This window comes from Vulpes vulpes, chromosome 8 (genome assembly GCF_048418805.1).
Source record: "Vulpes vulpes isolate BD-2025 chromosome 8, VulVul3, whole genome shotgun sequence".
Taxonomy (NCBI): Eukaryota; Metazoa; Chordata; class Mammalia; order Carnivora; family Canidae; genus Vulpes; species Vulpes vulpes.
In genome coordinates this window covers 73974524-73990274 of record NC_132787.1, presented here as the reverse complement: position 1 = coordinate 73990274, position 15751 = coordinate 73974524, and the positions used below count along the sequence as shown (strand labels likewise).

General features: G+C 37.6%; 1 protein-coding gene across 1 annotated transcript in view; it reads left to right on the top strand.

Annotated features, from left to right (window-relative positions):
- EIF2AK3 (eukaryotic translation initiation factor 2 alpha kinase 3) overlaps positions 1 to 15751 on the top strand; it is a 63638-nt gene that overhangs the window by 22881 nt on the left and 25006 nt on the right. Inside the window, exons 3-7 of the mRNA XM_025994384.2 lie at positions 9456 to 9650; positions 10650 to 10780; positions 12433 to 12667; positions 13931 to 14093; positions 15092 to 15232. Of these exons, the coding sequence (XP_025850169.1) occupies positions 9456 to 9650; positions 10650 to 10780; positions 12433 to 12667; positions 13931 to 14093; positions 15092 to 15232 (865 nt within the window). The remainder of the gene's footprint in view (positions 1 to 9455; positions 9651 to 10649; positions 10781 to 12432; positions 12668 to 13930; positions 14094 to 15091; positions 15233 to 15751) is intronic.

Sequence of the window (15751 nt, the reverse complement as noted above, 5' to 3'; positions counted from 1 at the left end):
GACAGCAGCAGTTCTAATTTTCTCTTCAGCCCAGACCTCCCCTCTGAGCAGCAGACCTGTACAGGCAAATGCCTCCTCACCATCTCTGCCTGGAGAGCTCTCTCAGTCACTCAGAACCCACAATAGGTAAACTTCTATTCCTTCTCTGTACCTATTCCTCATTCACTCCCAAATCTTCCTTTGGTCTTAATTTAATTCCAGAGAATTAAATCCCTTTCTGTTTTGACTATGGAGGAATTTTGGGGAACAGGGATAGGAGTGGAGAAAAGTAGGAGGCCTAACAACCCTCAGCCTGGTAGAAACTTCAGTAGTAGCCTAGGGACCAAAGATGCATCTTTTAAAATAGCCACAGAGGGGTATCTGGGTGGGTCAGTCAGTTAAGTGTCTGACTTTGGCTCAGGTCCTGATCTCAGGGTCCTGGGATTGGGCCCTGTGTTAGGCTCCATACTAAGCTCCTCCCTCTCCTTCTTCCCCTTCTCTCTAGTCATGCTCTCTCTCTCTTTCAGATAAATAAAATCTTAAAAAAAAAAAATCCAGTGAATGCCTGCGTGGCCCAGTGATTGAGGGTCTGCCTTTGGCTCAGGTCGCGATCAAGTCCCGCATCTCCCTCTGCCTATGTCTCTGCCTCTCTCTGTATCTCTCATAAATAAATAAATAAAATATTTAAAAAAAAAATAGCCGTGGAGACTGAATTTGAGGGAAAAGTACAGTATGCTAATATGAGGAGTTTTGTAAAACAGGAATGTTAGTTTTCATCCAAGGTCATGTAGCAAGTGACATGCAGAGTCAGGGACCCAGGAATGAGGCTGGTAAGGTATACTCGTCACCTTGTGCACCTGGCTCCATTACATATGTTGAATGCCTGCTAGTGCCCCATGTTAGCAAAACAGCTAGCAGGGCCAGAAAATAATTGTTCAGGGAAAAGGGGATTTCCATATAATAAAAAAGTCAGTAATTTAACACTTCCAATGGAGTGTTTTTCATGCATTTTACATCTTCCCAGACTTTGTGAATTTTATCTTTGTATTCCTTGAGATCACAATTGGAAGCATCAGCTATTGTATTATGATAAAGATGCTTGGAGTTCTTGAGGTGAGACAGAGATGTGTGCCCCCCTTCAGTGAATATTCTAGAATAATTCTTTTCTGCCCTTTCCCCTTATAGTCTGTGTTCATTCTTCCTTATCTGTACTCTTGACAAGTCTGAGTCTTACCACACACTTTTTATAACCCTTTTTGTTCACCCTCTCCTCCTTTTTAACTTTATTGCTTCTTAACTTGTACTTGGGACTTGGCTTTTGTAGCTCTCAGGGCCAGTGTATTCTTTTCTCCTCCTTCTTGGTTAGGGAACACATTGGATCCAACTCTTTGGATTTGAAAGTGTTTAATGCCTAAGTCACTACTTGAGAAAATAATAGAGTATGTAAATCTAGCTTTCAAAACTACAGAAGGGAAAGTTCTTGTTTATAGAAAAACTCTCACCAATAAATGCAGAAAGAATATAGAATTAGAATTCATTGTTTTATTCCCTTTATTAAAATAGTAGGTAATGAATTGATACAGAGATGGTGAAAAGTTGATGGAACACTTTAAAACGGGGAATGACCCCCCCGCCAAATCTACTGATACGACATAAACACAGGGGTTGGCGAACTTTTTCTATAAAGGGCTACACAGTAAATATCTTGGGCTTTGAGGGCCAGATGGTCTATGTAGTTGTAGTGGGAAAGCCATCACAGATAATACAATAATGGGTGTGACTATGGCCCTATAAAGCTTTTCTTACAAAAACAGGCAGTGGGTCACGTTTGGTTTATAAGCTATAGTTTCTGACCTTCAATGTAAAAGGAAGTGTGTAGCGCCACCTATGAAGTCCAAACCTGCATCATATCAAAGCTCCAGGTTTAATTACACACTTTTCAGAAAATACAGGGGACAAAAGAACAATTTAAATGACATGCAAAATCCAGACTGCAGGACATTCTATAGGATAAATAATAATCTGGTTTCTCAAGCAAATCAGTGCATAAGAAGAGGAATTAAAGGGGCTCCTATGAGGGGCAAAAGAATCCAATGTAATACATGGAGCTGGAATTCCTTGTTGGAGCAAACCAGTTGTATGTCTTTAAGACAATAAGGGAAGTTTAAATATTAGATGATGTTAAGGAATTACTCTCAATTCTGTTAGATGTGATATTGGCATGGCAGTTACTTCTCAATGATGAATACTGAAGTATTTATAGGTGAGATGAGATGATGGCTGGGATTTACTTTAAAACGTTCTAGTAAACAAATATATGTAGTGGGTGGATGCAGAACAGATGAAAGAATTAGCAAAATCTGATTATTGTTGAAAGTGAGTGATAGATACATGGGGTTCATTAGTCTCTTTATACTTTATGTGTTTCAAAATGTTCAGAATAAGTTAAAGTTGAATCTACCCCCAAAAAAGTATACCTGTCAATGGTAGGGTAGGGGCACATAGAAAAAAAAAACACATTTAAAAATTTTATTTTATGTAGTTAGAAAAATTTCGTTTTTGCTGCTTCTTATATTCATTTTAGTAATAGTAGCACATCCTACGTTTTCTCAGTTGAAGTTCTTTCTGTCACTTAGAAATAGAATTCTCATTTTCACATTCTAATTTCAAATAGCACCCCCTTATTACATGTGTCACTGGTATTCATTATACCATTTAAGTTTGGTTTAGAAATAGAAATTAAATTATTTTACCATACTGCTTTGTGATTGCATGGATAAAGATCTTGATTGGCTCTTGGTACTGAGTTTGCCGACCAATGTGACAACCTTTTATTTTTAAATTATGAACAGGAAAAAACAAATAGAGAAGGAAAAAAACGTAAAATAACAAGAATTTATATTTTTAAAAAATGAGAGAGGAAGCGAGTCACGCAATTAGTCTGAGAGGCAGAGCAGCAAATCAGAACAAACAGCTGCTTGCAGAGACGAATCAGTGGAATGTGAAAATGCATCACATCACCGTAACCTACATTTTTTTCTACCAAGAGATTTGCAGCTGACTCTCTGAGTGACTCATTCCTGTGCTGGGAGGGTGAGGTAATGCTCTGGTGAGGGCTGATGTCATCTCATATACTACCTGAACTGCATGCATATAGCATTTCTTGTGGCTCTCAAGGAAAAGCACCATCTGCTTTCACATATGCAGCCTGAAAGACTTCACAAAGATTGGTGCAAAGGTTAGCAGCCGTGTGGATGACTCATAAGCAGCCAATTAGCGAAGAGCAGCTATTTCAAAGTGAGCTGTTAAAATCATAATCCAAAAATACGACATGATGATTAAGTATTGAATCATAATGCTTTTTTGTTGTTTTGGAGTTTGCACTTTTCTCACTGAGTTGATGCTGTTAAAGATTTCACTTGTAAAATAAGTCAGTTTTTCTCAATATGGTCCATCATCTCAAATCTTCTTGGTTGTTTAAACCATATATATATATATGTGTATATATATATATATACACATATATATATATGTATGTATGTATGTATACAATTTCTCTTTAGCATATGTGCTGCCGAAGCAAACACTAAACCTTGTTTTTAATTGTGGAAGAGTTTGTTTCCTTTTACATTTGAAGGCATATAGATCAATCTTAGAGCAGAGATTAATTTTAGTCCATATTTAGTTTGACAGTTTTTTGTTTGTTTTTTAGTTTTGGGGGTTTTTGTGCAGCACTTAGGAGTCACTGTGTTTCTTAAGGATCTGTTATTGCTTTAGGAGAAAAGACATGGTTAGTGGAAAAGGAAAGTCAAAATACATATTTACTCTAGACTCCCTAACCCCTCTTCCTCTGTTTTTCAGTGATGGACACCTGGTTTCCTTGTTTGTACTTAACTACTACTACTGTTGATATGAGCCAATGACTGAAATACCTATTTTTTCACTTTAGCATCATTGGAATTTTTTTTTTAAGGTTTTATTTATTTATTCAGGAGAGACACAGAGAGAGGCAGAGACATAGGCAGAGGGAGAAGCAGGCTCCCTGCAGGGAGCCTGATGTGGGACCTGATCCTGATCCTGGAATTTCAGGATCACGCCCTGAGCTGAAGGTAGATGCTCAACTGCTGAGCCACCCAGGTGTCCCTTGTCATTGGAATTTATTATTCTAGTGAATATAAGAAAGAATACCTAACATAATATCAGAGGTAGAGAATAGTAAATACTTGAGTTTCTAACTGATATATAACTCAAAATGGGATGTCCTATTGGCTACACATTGCTTACATAGGGTATGTATACTAATGACTAATGTATCTTTAATGAAAGATAAAAAGATTTAATTTTTAAAAAATAAGAAAGCAAAGAGTAAAATGATAATGGGAAAACTCTAAGGTAATATGAGGTTGTATACATGCTGATGCCATTTGAGAGTTTATTAAAAATCAAATGTTTTTTCAATAAAGAGTGATAGTGATCTTGCAATACCCGGGATTATGATGAACCTTTGTTTTAATGGTATGGCCAAGCTTCTACAAGGCTCTTGAGTACCATTCTTTTCTTTTCAACCTCTTCTTTGGAAATAATTTCAAACTACAAAAAGTTGCACAAATCAAAATGTTACTGGGTCACCTGGGTGGCTCAGCGGTTGAGCATCTGCCTCTGGTTCAGGGTGTGATCTGGGAGTTCTGGAATCAGGTCTCACATTGGGCTCCGTGCAGTGAGGGAGCCTGCTTCTACCTCTGCTTATATCTCTGCCTCTCTCTCTGTCTCTCATGAATAAATAAATAGAATCCTTAAAAATTATACCAAAAACCCCAAAAGGACCAATCTTTATGCACCCAGATTTACCTACCCCAAGCCTTGTTTGCTTTATCATTTGAGTTGTCTCTCTTTCTTACCCTTTCTCTCCCCCTACCCCTCCTACACATTTCCTTATCTTTAAAACAATTGGAGATGAATCAGCTATCCATCCATCATGGCCCTTTACTCCTAAATACTTCAATATGTATTTTTTAAATTCGGATATGTACATTATTTTGTAGACAGAATGCTAGTGCACACTTAATAGACTACAATATAGCATAAATATAACTTTTATAGGCACTGAGAAAACAAAAATTTGACTCGTTTTATTGAGGTGGTCTGGAACCAAACCCACAATATCTACAAAGGGTGCCATGATATCTCTTATAGTGTCCTTTACCTCCAGTATACCCTGTGGTCTAGGGACAGGTAGTACATTTATTTTTCTCGTTAGATTCTTTTATCTAGATTTTTTTTTAAGATTTTATTTATTCATCAGAGACACACAGAGAGGCAGAGACACAGGCAGAGGGAGAAGCAGGCTCCATGCAAGGAGCCCGACACGGGACTTGATCCTGGGTCTCCAGGATCACGCCCCAGGCTGAAGGTGGCGCTAAACCACTGAACCATCTGGGCTGCTCTATCTAGATTTTCCCAGACTTTGTCTTTTATGATATTGACATTTTGAAGAATACAGTCTCTCTGCCGTTTTATTTAAAAAGTATAGAAATTTCTTCATTTTGAAGCCCCTGGGTAACTCAGTCCAACTCTTGATTTCAGCTTGCGTCATGATCTCAGAGTCCTGAGATCGAGCTCAGCAACAGGCTCAGTGCTGAGCATGGAGCCTGCTTAAGATTCTCTCTCTCCTTCTCCCTCTGCCCCTCCTTCTTCCCCCCCTTACCCCCCCTCTGCCCGCTTGTGTCTTGTTCTCTCTCTCTCTCTCTCAAAAGGAAAAAAGAAATTTCATTATATGCTTGTCTAGTGTTTCCTGGTGATTAGATCTAGGTTGTGCATTCTTGGCTTAAAATCCTGCATGGGGGAAGTGCCCTCTCTCATGGTGTCACATCTGTCACTCATCGATGATGTTAATTTTGATCATCTGGTCAAGGTCTTATCTGAATTCTCCACTATATAATTACTAGGTTTTTTTGGTTTTGTTTCTGTTTTTAGTTTCTTTAACTAATAAGCAGCCCACAGGGAGACACTTTAAGATCCTACTCCTCATCAAAATTTCCATCCCTAGTTTTAACACTATTGCTGATTTTTTCTTAATGCAGTCTTTACTATGATGGTAGCAAAATTTTTATTTTTCCAACTTCACCCCTCGCTTCATATTTACCAGTAGACATTTGGCATTTCATTGCAGGAAGAGCCCTCCCTTCTCCCCTGTATTATTTATCTATTTGAACTCATGAATTCTTTTTTTTCTTCAGTACTTTATAACTCAGTACTTAATTATTCTGGTACTTAAGTTGTCCCAGATGTGGTCAGTGGTATACTTCTTTTTTGTGCACATCCTTACTCTTTAAAATAATAAAATGTTCAATCTCATCTTGTCCCTTCCCTGCCCCAGCCCTAGAATCAGACATTTCTCTGAGGAGCCTTGGTCCTTTGGTAGGCGGTGGAGTTGGATAACAAAACCTTGGCACCAGGTTTAGGTGCATTACTTTTACAACCACTGTATAAACATTGTATAGGCAGAAATATAGAAACATTAGTGTATGTGATAAGTATTTCTTAAGAGGTACAAACAATTTTTGAGAATATAATGCTATCTCAGTTTATAGTTACAGCAAAAGGTAAAGTACAGTGTTAAGGAATGGGAAGATCTTAGTAATCTTACACTGCTATCATTTTATTGGATTTCAAAGCAAAAGCATAAGTGCTGCTAACTTGGAGGCCAGATGAGGTGTCTGTAGGCAGTGTTGGTATGGGAGGGTGTTCCAGGGAGAAGTGACATTGACAATGACATAACAGGACAATAACAGTAGCACTACATATATGTAAGTGGTGATGCCCAATTTCTGCCCATGTGGGGAAAAGTGGAAGACAAGGAAGAAAATGTTGTTTGAGGTCATGTGTAGAGGACTTTGAATATCAGATTTAGGATTGGGGTCTTTAATAAGAAGATAATAGAGAACTGTTGAAAATTTTTGAAGTATGTCATAACAAGCTTAACTCTGACTCAGAGATTAATCTAAAAGATATATAGAGTTTAGTTTGAGGAAATTGCCAGGTAAGAACTGTAAAGAGGCTATTATAATAGTTCAGGCAGGAGATATAAGGATTTGAACTAGAAAACGAAAAAAGTGGATGAGAAGAGAATCCCAAAGTGTGGGGGCCAGCTAGAGGGAGGGAGGCTGTGTAAGCACTTTCAGTGACTATAAGGACAGTTTCAGGTAAATATCCCTTTAAAGATAAGAGTCTTCTTGAGGAACAGAGAAGTACATAGAGAAATATTGCTATAAAAAAGTTAAGATCGGGCAGCCCCGGTGGCTCAATGATTTAGCGCCGCCTTCAGCCCAGGGCCTGATCCTGGAGACCCGGGATCGAGTCCCACATCGGGCTCCCTGCATGGAGCCTGCTTCTCCCTCTGCCTGTGCTGCCTCTCTCTCTCTGTGTCTCTCATGAGTAAATAAATAAAATCTTTAAAAAAAAAAAAAAGTTAAGATCAACATTTGTTTGGAGATTTGTTTTTTGCTTATTTTTCAAAGATTTATTTATTTATTTGTTTATTTATTTAGAGAGAGCGAGCTGGTGGGGGGAGGGGCAGAAGGAGAGAGAGAGAGAATCTCAAGCAGATTCCCTGCTGCACCCAGAGCGTAATGTGGGACTCAGTCTCACAACCCTGAGATCACGACCTGAGCTGAAATCAAGAATCCAGGCATTTAAATGACTGAGCCACCCAGGTGCCCTTTGTTTTTGTTTATTAAACTCATCATAAATATATTATTTATATTCCCTTTTATATTCCCTTTTTCTGAAGTTTTGAGCCTGGTCAGGGAAGTATTTGTGCCTTAGCTGAAGTAACTCAAGTTGTATAGATTTTTATTTTTTTTTTAAATGATACTGAAGTTTGTTGTTTTTTTTAAGATTTTATCTATTTATTTGAGAGAGAGAGCACAAGCAGAGAGGAGAGGAAGAAGCAGGTTCTATGCTGGGTAGGGAACCCGATGGGGGGCTCGATCCCAGGGCCCTGAGATCATGACCTTACCCAAAGGCAGATACTTAACACCTGAGCCACCCAGGCACCCGAGTCAAGTTGTATATATTTTTAAATGCCAAAAGGCCAATATCACAAAGTCATGTACTAAAACCCTTTCTCAAGAAACAAGATGTTTATGGCCAAAAACCCCTGAACTCTTTTCTTTTGCTTATACTATATAGAATCCACCATGATACCCTGTTGGCTTTGCCTTCCAATTATATCCCAAATCTGACCACCTACAACACTTCCAGTACTGTCAACCTAATCGAATCCATCATCACCTTTTGCTCTTCATGCCTCCACTCTTGCCTCTTATAGCCTGATTGTGTTTTTTGTGCTTCCTCCAACATTTCACTCCTGCATCTTATGGCCTTTGCCAAGCCTCTTCCCCAGATGTAAGCATGGTTAACTCCCCCAGATTCAAGTTTTGCGCAAATGTTACTTTCTCAGTGGGGCCTACCCTGAGCCTCCCTATTGATACTCCCCCTCCATATGCACGTTTTCTTGTCCTACTTTATCTTGTTCTATTTTTTCCTATGGTATGTATAACCTCACATACTCTGTGATTATTCATTATGTTTGTGTCTCAACACCAGAGTTTGAACTCCACAGGGCAATTATTTTGGTTTGTTTTGTTTTGGATTTTTGTTTGTTTGTTTGGTTTTATTTTGTTTTGTTTTTGCTGAGTGGTCTCTTCCAAGCAGTATACTTATGCCTGGCACATAGTAGGCCCTCAATACACATTGGTAAAAGAAGGAAGGACAACTAAGAGCCTAAAATCAGGGAGCTTTGTTACCAGGCTTGCAGCTTATAGCAGATTTGAGAAAGTAAATAAAGGTTGGGATATTGCTTTAATCAACCTGTATTCCATGGATCTGAGCCTGTGACAGTAATTACCCTGGACAGTAATTAGGTCTGGAAGATACTGCATATACTATCTCTTTACTAGACCTTTACTAGAAAGTCATATTGTACATTATCATTTTTTTAATAGAACACAGGGAGATGGGGAGGGGAAGGGCAGAGAGAAAGAGAGAGAGAGAATCTTAAGCAGAATCCACACCCAGAGCAGAGTCTGGATCTCAAGACCCTGAGATCATGATCTGAGCTGAAATCATCAATAAGATGCTTAACCAACTGAACCACTCAGGTGCCCCTGTATATTAGCATATTAATTGCTATAAGAACTCCTGTAACCTCTTCTTGAACTCACTTGATCACAAAACTTTCTTTTCGTAGCTCACTTATCATTATGGCACATCAATAACAGAGTTTGAGAAAAGCCATACTAGAATATTATGTGTCGGCCCCAGGAGAGACTGGCAGTTCTTTCAAATTGCTTTTTGGTTGATGAACTGTACCACTTCACATGCTGCTCAGAAGGAGGCTAGAGAACATCAGGCTCAAGACTCCAGCTCTTAGTTACTAAAGTTATTATCCCTTTAAAAGTTAGCTTTTGTTTTAGGTATTTGGGAATAAGATGATCATTCCTTCCCTGGATGGAGACCTCTTCCAGTGGGACCGGGACCGTGAGAGCATGGAAACAGTTCCTTTTACAGTTGAATCACTTCTTGAATCTTCTTATAAATTTGGAGATGATGTTGTTTTGGTTGGAGGAAAGTCTCTCACTACATATGGACTCAGTGCATATAGTGGCAAGGTGAGTGAAAATGTTGAATTGTCTGGAGGAGAAATCAGAGTAAATAGGGATAGAAGAATTAATTTATTAATAATTTACAAATATTTGGAGGAATCCTCATCTGTCCAAATGGCAACAAAAATGTATGACCTTTAGGAATATTGTGAAGATTTCAAAATAACATGTAAAATGCAACTGATACACACTAGACTTTATCTTTTTTTAATCCCTTAAGCTTGATATGTGAATATTTTATATATAGACGTAAGACTAAAATGAAGAAGAATAGAAAAATGACCTTTAGACCTTTGAATTTTTCAAACACTAACGATTCCTTATCTAAGTGTGAGGCTCATAGCCCCGTCTCGTTCTTGCTGATATGTTTCTGCCTTCCCCACTCCCTGCATCTGCACTGTACTGGGGAGGCCTTGTGATCCTCAGTTGCCTTCAGTATTCTCGTCTGTAAAACAGTGGGATTGAACCCAATCATCTGGTTCTGTGATTTGTTGTGCTGCTACAAAATTCTGATATTCTAGCAGGTATGTTTCTTTCTGTGAGGATTTTAGTTCATCATGCTAAGAGTCCTTTTTCTTTCTAATGAAGATTTGACGGAGGCACTTTTACATACTATAGCTATTAGTAAAGGTTTAAGTCTAAAAACTTAATACTCCATTCAAATAGGAACTCTGAGGCTAATTTTTAAAAATTCACCTGGAATTTTATTAATGATATTATTGCTAGGAGATCACAACTAGTTATCTGTTTCTTTTTGTATATTCCATGGAAACCCTCCAAATAAAATTATCTAAATCCTTAAAAACCATTCCCTGAAATAAATATGTATTGTTTCTTTTATGGTTCTAAGTAACTTATTTTAGGATTTGGTAGTCTAACTGATACTTCTTAATACTTGGGTATTTCTTGCAGATTTCCTCATTTTTTAATAAATCACATAGATTCTTTTAATGTCTCTAATCTCCTGTAACTTGTATTCTTCGCAAAACTTGTATCTCTCTTCAGGTGAGGTACATCTGTTCAGCTTTGGGTTGTCGCCAGTGGGATAACGATGACATAGAACAAGAAGACATCCTACTTCTGCAACGCTCCCAGAAAACCGTTAGAGCTGTCGGACCTCGCAGTGGCAATGAGAAGTATGTATTCAGAGAAATGTTGCTGTTGAAAAGACAAGTTCAGCGAAACCCAGATTTTTCAGATTTTTCTTTATGGAGATTTCCTGAACTATTTTCTTGTCCTAAAATCATACAACTCTTTGAAGAGAAATGTAGGCCCCAAAATAAAAATAGTCACCTGATTATTAACATATCTGGGTTGAAACTCCCACCATGTGCTCTGGAGGTGATTAGCAGGAGGAGGAGGTCCATACAATGACTATAGCAGCCTCACTGATCACAGTTCTTGGAATTCAGAACACTCTTAGGACAAAGTTAATGTGCTTTATTTCAGCTAGGGCCTCTGACTCTGGTTCTCTCCAATAAATAGTTTCTTAGTATCTTTGACAACCCCAATTTTAAAATACATTTTAGTTTATTTTCTTAAAGTGTTAAAGTGTAATTTATTTGGTCAAACATCTGTTTGTTTCCCTTTTCAAATAATGAATTCTTTATGTAATTTCTACATTTAAATATGTGGTTAACAAGTAAGATAATGGCTGGTCCTAAATGACATGCTTGATTTTTTTAAAGCTTTTTTAAATTTTAACTTGTCTCTGTAGTAAAAATCATTTGAGATCTCATCTTTATCTTTTGAAAGTGAACCAGACTTTCCGATTTTGTCTAATCTGATGCAATATAATTCAGTTTCCTTTCCTGTTTTCTCAAACTCAGTTAAGAAAGTATTTCTATGTTCACTGGACTGTGAATAGGGCTTTGCATCTGCTGGCAACCTGACCTTCTTATCCTGATGGGATTTTATTTCCTTAAGTATTTCAGTGCTTGCTGGGTGTCCAGCCACCAATAGGAACAGATAACCATCTTAATTTACCAACTTAAGTTACCAAAATAGGAAGAGTCTGGGATCTAAGAGTTACCAGAATAAGAAGAGTCATGTTCCTTAAGTATATTTTGCAATAGATTTCAGACTTATCAAGCCATTTTATATCTAAGTGACAGGTTATTATATTATTAATAGTTAAGTGATTTTTCTGTATATTAATTATAAGGGAAACATTATTACTGTCACTCTGTGGATGAAGACAGTGAAACTCAGGAAAGGTTCAATGACTTGCCAGATCTCAGGAGATCTCAGGATCTGAGATCTGGAGCTGAGGTGGTATGACCTTCAGGCTTGGTACACTGGGTCTCATTGCCTTTTGGGGCTGTTTTCATATAAATATAAAATCAATGCATTCATCTTACTGTGTACATTGGTTTATCAGGATATATTAATTTTTCTGCACTATTTTTTTAAATTAATTTTTCTGCACTTGAATGAAATGTGCCCAGACTGTAATAAAGAAAGCAGACTGCTGCTACCCTCATTTTAAGGTAACTTTGATGTGTCTAGAGAAAATCGCTCTGATTTGGACATAGGAACATTTGTTAATTTTTGAGAGAAAATCTGTCCCATAGCCATTGTCAGTTTACAACGCAGAACCATTGTTTCTAAAGGATCAGGACAAAGTGATGCCCTCTTGTGGCATAAGTCAGCAGAGCACTCCCAGAAAATTCTGTTTTTTCCTCCTGACAAAATTTTAGTGTTTGCTTCTCGAATCTAGGATGATTCTTTATTATTTGGTCCCTTTACTTAAGTGTATATTTCTAAAACAAACCTTTGTAAATTTAAGGTGGAATTTCAGTGTTGGCCACTTTGAACTTCGGTATATTCCAGACATGGAAACTAGAGCTGGATTTATTGAAAGCACCTTAAAGCCCAGTGGGAACAAAGAAGGGTCTAAAATTATTTCAGATGTGGAAGAACAGGAAGCTGCCATGTTGGACACAGTGATAAAGGTCTCAGTTGCTGACTGGAAGGTTATGGCGTTCAGTAAGAAAGGAGGACAGCTGGAATGGGAATACCAGGTACCTGAAAACATCTTTTCCTTTCCCTGTTTGATCAGATGTATCAGGTAGAGGGAAATAACTGTCACTTGGGATCCTCAGCCTGTTCTATATGCTTTAAGAAATTTGTAGTTCCACATCTTGTTAGAGTGGCTCTTCTGAAAAAGACGACAGAAAACAAGTGCTGGTGAGATTGTTTTCTATCTTTGTGCCCTGCTGGTGGGGTTGTAAATTGGTGCAGCCACTATGGAAGACAGTATGGAGGTGCTTCAAAAAATTAATAATAGAACTACCATATGATCCAGCAGTCCCACTTCTGGGAAGATAGTCATAGGAAGTGAACTCAGTATCTCGAAGAGATATCTACACTGCCGTGTTCAGTGCATCATTATTCACAGTAGCCAGGATGTAGGAGGAATCTAAGTGTCCTTCAGTAAGTAAATGGTTAAAGAAAATGGAATGTGTATATGTACATGGTGGAATATTATCTAGCCTTAAAGAGGGAAATGCTGTCATTTGCAAAAACGTGTATGAAACTGGAGGACATGCTAAGTGAAATAAGCCAGGCACAGAGAGAGAAATAGTGCATGATCTTACGTATGTGTGGAATTTTAAAAAATTGGAATCCTAGAACAGAGTGGAATGGTAATTGCCAGGGGCTGGGAGATAGGAGACATGTTGGTCAAAGGGTACAAGATTTCAGTAATGCAGGATGAATAAGTTCTGGAGATGTAATGTACAATGCGGTGACGAAGGTTAATAATACTATATTGTATACTTAATATTTGTTGAGAGTAGATCTCAATGCAGGGCTTGAACTCATGACCCCTCTGAGATCAAGACCTGAGCTGAGATCAAAAGTCGAATGCTTAACCGATTGAGCTACCCAGGCACCCCAAGGGTAAATCTTTAAAAAAAAATTTTTTTTGTCTGTTGGGGCACAATTGATGAATAAAAACTATATACATTTGAAGTGTACAGCATGATGATTTGATATGCATATACATTGTGAAATGAGAGAGGTAGATCTTAAATGTTCTTGCCACACACAAAAAATAACTGCGAGGTGATGGATATGTTAATTAGCTTGATTGTGCTAATCATTTCATAATGTGTACATATGTCAAAACATGGCATTTTGTAAACATATTCATTTTTATTTGTCAATCATACCTCGTAAAGCTGGAGAAATTGTAAAATGTGATTTTTAAATGTCATGTTAGGAGTTGAATTACATAAATACTGCTTGAAATAATGTGAAATTTCTTTTACATTTTTGTTTAGTTTTGTACTCCCATTGCATCTGCTTGGTTGGTTAAAGATGGAAAAGTCATTCCCATCAGTCTTTTTGATGATACAAGTTATGCATCTAATGATGAAGTTTTAGAAGATGAAGAAGACATTGTAGAAGCTGCTCGAGGAGCCACAGAAAGCAGTGTTTACCTGGGTGAGTAGACGTGTCTCATCTAGTGATAAGACATTAATATTTAAGGTTTATTCGCACGTTGTTCCTGCCTACTTCACATGTGCCTGTAGTAGTTTTAATTCCTAAATACATTCTCTGGCTTAGGTTGCCCTTAAGATTTATAGTTTGGTTTCCATCCCTGCTGTTTTTTTCCCATTTATCCAATTCTGAAACTTCCAAATACTGTGGCATATTCTTTTCTTCTGAGACCTATATTAGAAAGGTTAGGAATATGTCAACATACAGCATGCTGTATCCTGTTACTCCTATATCCTCAGAGGCTGAAACTTTCTACATTTATATCAGCATCTATGTCAATTTGGCCCCCTCTCCCAAAGATTAGGTTTGTTTCTATTTGTCTTTAAAACTTATCTGAGAAATAATAACAGAATTCTGGTGTGCTACTGGGTGGTTGAAGGCCTCTGCAAAATAAAATTTGCAAATCTTTGAGTCTAACTATTTGTACTAGTGTTGGTGGTCAAGTACTTATAAAATTTTTTAAGCTCAATGAATGTGCTGTCTGCTCCTCAATCTCAATGGAATGCAAGACTTTGAAAGAATAACATGTTACACATGTACCATGATAGTATTTAACTGGTGTGTTAGCAGTGTCTGAAATTACAGATGTTTTGGTTTCCTTAAAAAGAAAGTTACTTCATCCGAGCTATGAGTTTTATTATAAGTATATAGTGATTTTTTTTTCTTTGAACTTTCCTACTGGAAATGTTTCAGTAATTGCTGGAAATTATTATTCAGTGAGAAACATTGTAATTTGTGTGTAACTTTCCTCTTCTGTTTTTATTAAATAACCTTTGGGTCACATTGGAGTACTTCAGGCTTGATTCTTCTTTGAAAAGAGTTATGTACCACAGGAAGAAATAACAGATTAATCTAATTTTACTAAATCAAAATGAATAATTTTGAAAAAAATCATTGGTGCTTGATTCCAAATATAATTGACAGTGTTCTCGTTGATTCAGGAATGTACAGAGGTCAGCTGTATCTCCAGTCATCAGTCAGAATTTCAGAAAAGTTTCCTACAAGTCCCAAGGCTTTGGAATCTGTCAATAATGAATATGCAATTATGCCTTTGCCAACCATCAAGTGGAAACCCTTAATTCGTAAGTAAATTATAAACTTTTGTAATATTATTGAAGTGTTCAGAGGCCTTATCATCTTCTTTGTCCTAGTATGGATACTACAGAGATTACAACTGTTATGTCCTCTTTATTTTCTGACAAACTGGTATTTCAGAAGTCAGTGAATTTTAATTATCCTTTACAACATGATTTCATTGAAACAGAAGCTGCTTCTAAAGAAATCAGTCTTAAAAAATATTTCTAGACAACATAGAAACTTCCTTAACCATTCACTGACCATGACTAAGTATCATTTAGGTCTTAACATATTAAGAATATTTATGAAATAGGCACTGGGTGGTTCAATCAGTTAAGCATCTAACTTTTGATTTCAGCTCGGGTCATGATCTCAGGGTTGTGGGATCAAGCCCCCCATCCGGCTCTGCACTGACGGTGGAGCCTGCTTGATATTCTCTCTCTCTCTCTCTCTCTCTCTCTCTCTCTCTCTCTCCCTCTCTCCCTCCCCCACCCCCCACACCCCTCACTCATGCTTTTTCTCTC